Source organism: Galleria mellonella, unplaced genomic scaffold (assembly GCF_026898425.1).
Source record: "Galleria mellonella isolate WM207_F2 unplaced genomic scaffold, CSIRO_AGI_GalMel_v1 utg78, whole genome shotgun sequence".
Taxonomy (NCBI): Eukaryota; Metazoa; Arthropoda; class Insecta; order Lepidoptera; family Pyralidae; genus Galleria; species Galleria mellonella.
The window spans coordinates 427,982-432,542 of record NW_026442151.1 but is presented as its reverse complement, the minus strand read 5'-3'; the positions used below and the strand labels follow the sequence as shown (position 1 = coordinate 432,542).

Genomic DNA, 4,561 nt, shown 5'->3' with positions numbered 1-4,561 from the left:
AAAACTAAGTTATTGTATCACTTTTATGATTAAAAATAAGCTAAAGCAATAATCGAAAAATCAATCTAACCATAACGTTCCGAATTGTGACCCATATTTCGCTCGGAAATTAGATTCTCTATTATTTTGGTAATTGCATTATGTGAATATAAAATGTATTTTTACAGAATAGTACTCTCATAGACACCTATGTAAATAAAAGATGGATAAGTATGACTGTATGAATAAGTAAATCTTGAACGTTTTCTACGGAGACCGGATGTCGCCGCTCTCTTGTCATATGACAGATGTCAATTTTATAAAAAAAAAAATCTACAAAATTATTAATCTAGGGGTTGATAGCATTGATATTAATATAAAACTCGATATCGGTATATATTAAGTACCATCACCCGAACAATTATAATGACGACAAAATACTTATTAATAGAATTCTATATTATATTTCCAAAATATATACTTTTTTATTAATATTATGTTAGTTTAGATATGCTCTGATATATATTAAAATTTTAATATCAATCTGACTGAAACTGAAATATTTATAAATGTATCAAACGTTTATATTATTACGTAAATCACTAAGCTTGGTGCTAGAACAATTTTGAAATTTAAATGTGGAATATTTTTAAAATTTATTTAAAATATTATCAAGAGAAACTAAAAATAATTAAAGTTTATTGCTATTATGACAAATATTGACTGTTATTAAAGAATTAAATTATTATAAATAAAATATAAAACGCCATCTAGTAACTTACAATCACACTGACTAAAGGAATTTAATTCTTGAGATGTCCGCAAGAATTAAATATTTTCTATTTTGTTTTAGAGTTATATTTTTATTAACTTCCAACAATGTTCTTAACTAGGTACCTATTTTATTTTATAAGAATTTATGGCTTGTTTATGCCTATGTTACGTATGATATTTTCTTATGATGTACTTTGAGCTTTTATACCGCAGTAAAATACTTTATGCCATCTCTTATGTGTATTTATTCCATAGGTAATACGATCTGAAAAGAAAATTTATTATTATTTGTATCTTCTTGATTTTATCAAATACCTATATGATTATTATATGATTTAGAATAATTATACTTTGTTGTAGTACTTAATTTTATCGTTTTATTTATTCTACTCGTGTAGACCAATCGTGTATTTAAAATAATAAAACATTATACAATAAAAATAGTGGAATTAAATACAAGTTTTTAACATAATTTTATGAACGATTTATCTTAAGAATGGTATCATTAATTTCAATATAATGGCAACTGTTCCTGATATTGCCAGTGTTACTATCATAATGATATTTTCAAAAGTAATAAAACGCGCTCGATATCCCTGTTTATTTTATTGACCACTCGCCAGATGTTTGCGCATTGTTTTCCAGTGCGCAGTAGTTTCTCTGTCGTGAAATCGGGATTCTGTTTTAGTATTATATCTATTCTGCCATTTTGAAAATAGTGGCGTGTATGGATTAGACCTAGTGTTTTTTATGTGACAAATATGTCCGGGAGCAATGATAAAGTGTCGACTACGCAGCGTATGATCCAAAGTGTCGCTTTCCCTCCCAGTCACAAGCTCACTGTGTCGGAAGTATTCGATGAAAAAACTGGAAAGCCTCTTCCAGATGTACTGAAGCAACATTTTATCTTAGAAGGTCGAATCGAGGAAAATGCGGCTTTGCGAATCATCCAAGATGGTGCCACCTTATTACGATCAGAAAAAACTATGATCGAGATTGATTCACCGGTGACCGTGTGCGGAGACGTCCATGGCCAGTTTTACGATTTGATGAAATTGTTCGAGGTGGGAGGTTCGCCCTCTTGTACCAAGTATTTATTCTTAGGTGATTATGTCGATCGAGGTTATTTCAGTATAGAATGTGTTCTTTACCTCTGGGCTTTGAAGTTGTGTTATCCGAAGACGTTATTCCTATTACGCGGTAATCACGAATGCCGACATTTGACAGAATATTTTACCTTCAAACAAGAATGTAAAATCAAATATTCTGAGAAAGTTTATGATGCGTGTATGGATGCATTTGACTGCTTACCTCTTGCTGCTCTTATGAACCAGCAATTTCTATGTGTGCATGGTGGTCTTTCTCCAGAAATTAACAGCTTAGATGATATTCGTAAACTAGATAGATTCAAAGAACCACCTGCATTTGGAGCAATGTGTGACCTACTTTGGTCTGATCCTCTTGAGGATTTTGGCAATGAAAATAATGCAGAACATTTCTCGCACAACTCAGTCAGAGGTTGTTCATATTTCTATAGCTATGCAGCATGTTGCGATTTTCTACAAAGAAACAATTTACTGTCTATCATACGTGCCCATGAAGCTCAAGATGCTGGTTACCGGATGTATCGTAAAAGCCAAACCACAGGATTCCCAAGTCTTATCACCATTTTCTCAGCTCCTAATTATCTGGACGTGTATAATAACAAGGCGGCCGTTCTAAAGTACGAGAATAATGTGATGAATATCCGACAGTTTAACTGCTCGCCTCACCCTTACTGGTTACCCAACTTCATGGATGTCTTTACCTGGTCTCTACCCTTTGTTGGAGAGAAAGTCACAGAAATGCTGGTCAATGTATTAAACATTTGTTCTGATGATGAATTAATGACTGAAGGAGATGATGCATTGGAGGAAGCTAATCTCAGGAAAGAAGTAATCCGTAACAAAATCCGTGCTATTGGAAAGATGGCTCATGTGTTCTCTGTACTTCGTGAGGAGAGTGAATCTGTTTTGCAATTGAAGGGTTTGACTCCTACTGGTGCTTTGCCACTGGGTGCTCTTTCTGGTGGTAAGACTTCACTTAAAAATGCCTTGCAAGGCTTCTCTCCAAATCATAAGATCACCTCATTTGCTGAGGCCAAGGGATTGGATGCAATCAATGAGCGTATGCCACCGAGGCGTGATGGCCAACGCACACCAGACACTCAAGACAAGAAACCACATGTGAACAGCAATGCACACTCGTGAAGTGCTAGCTACTACTTCTCTTCGATCCTTACTTTTTGATCCACAATTATAGTGGTAGTGAAATATGTGTGAAGGAGACTCAGCTTTTGGAATGATATTTCACATTCATAATAACTAGGTGGATTTGAAGGGAATTGTCATAATAAATACAAAATATTTTTAAATTTGGATTTAACTTTTTTTCAATAGTTAAAATTAAAATTTCTCTTAAGATATTACCTCTCGATATTTAAAATATGTCAGATCTGCAGGCAACAAATTTATTTAGTCAATTAAATATTAAGGTATGCACATTTATTTATAATGCGCTGCACTGTTTAATTTTTGGTAATGTAATTTTAAATTTTTCATATGAAAAGACATGATATTGTAATGTAAATTTATTCAGATTGTCTACTTATACTCTACATTGTTATCTACATTAGTGAAAATTAGACATGTCTATAATTTTCAAAGCATAATTAGCTGTGATATTAAGCAAAGATCAATGTATTATTTAATAGCGATCTGCTAGTGAAGTACAGGCATGTTCATTGGCTAATCATGCATTGAAATATGTAAAATAAGTGGGGAAGTTCTCAGCTTGGGCGTGTCTTTATATTCTATTAAGTAATTAATTATGTACTATAGTGTGCAGCACATGGTGTGTTGTTGCTGTGCGTGTGTGCTGTGTAAATATGCCTTGTGCATACACACACGTTATTGCAGCTTTAACACTTGAGATAAATATTACTCTCTTTAATATCTTTGCTACAAGTTGTACTTAATTGTATTTTATTGTACAAAATATATTAAAATTATTATCTATGAACTATTACTTAAAATTAATTTATATTTTGGGTGTATGCTGGCCCCTTGTTGCCTGCATGCAGCTGAACTTGTATGCTGGAACATCACATATTAAAATTTCTTAGCCATAATGTTTCGGTATATAAGGTGTAGTGGCTAGTCTAATTGCAGATTTTCTTACAGCTTCTATTCCAAATTTCACTAAATAAAATTAGGTTTAATGACCTATGCACTGTTGGAAAATCTCTTTTGGTCTGCCAAATAATAATCATTAATCAATGCAATAAGATCATATTGTGAATACTAAAAGTGGCTTACATCATTTTCAAAGTCAGTACTAAGTATTTTATCTCAATTCAGTGTGTAGTCCTTCATATGTTCTGTACTTTTAAATAAATTTTACCTATGTAAAAAACTAACAATATATTTAATTTTATTTTGTACTAATCATGGGAAGTGTTGTTTTATCCTTATAAAAATATATTAACATTGAGCTCCATATCGTATGGTTTCAATAAGTTATTTTTACCTTTAGCTAATAGTTTACTTAACTAAATACGTCACACATAATAGGTATCCCTTTTAAGAATACTTTAACTTTATATAGCAATTGTAATTTTTTTACATTGTAATAAAAATACATAGCTAGTTATTAGAGAGGAATCTTAGAGGAGGCTTAGTTCATAACTTTTCCTTTTAATGTTAGTCCACATTGCTATTGATATACCCTTGTTAGAACGTGGTTAATTCCTAGCGAATTCGTCACGATA

At 32.0% G+C, this 4,561-nt stretch overlaps 1 protein-coding gene across 1 annotated transcript; it reads left to right on the top strand.

Annotated features, from left to right (window-relative positions):
• The first annotated feature begins 1,285 nt into the window (after window positions 1-1,285).
• Window positions 1,286-4,290, top strand: LOC113517276 (serine/threonine-protein phosphatase 2B catalytic subunit 3-like). The gene has a single exon (XM_026901910.3). It carries the CDS (start codon window positions 1,515-1,517, stop codon window positions 3,000-3,002), a length of 1,488 nt encoding a protein of 495 aa, XP_026757711.1. The 5' UTR covers window positions 1,286-1,514; the 3' UTR covers window positions 3,003-4,290.
• The last annotated feature ends 271 nt before the right edge of the window (window positions 4,291-4,561 follow it).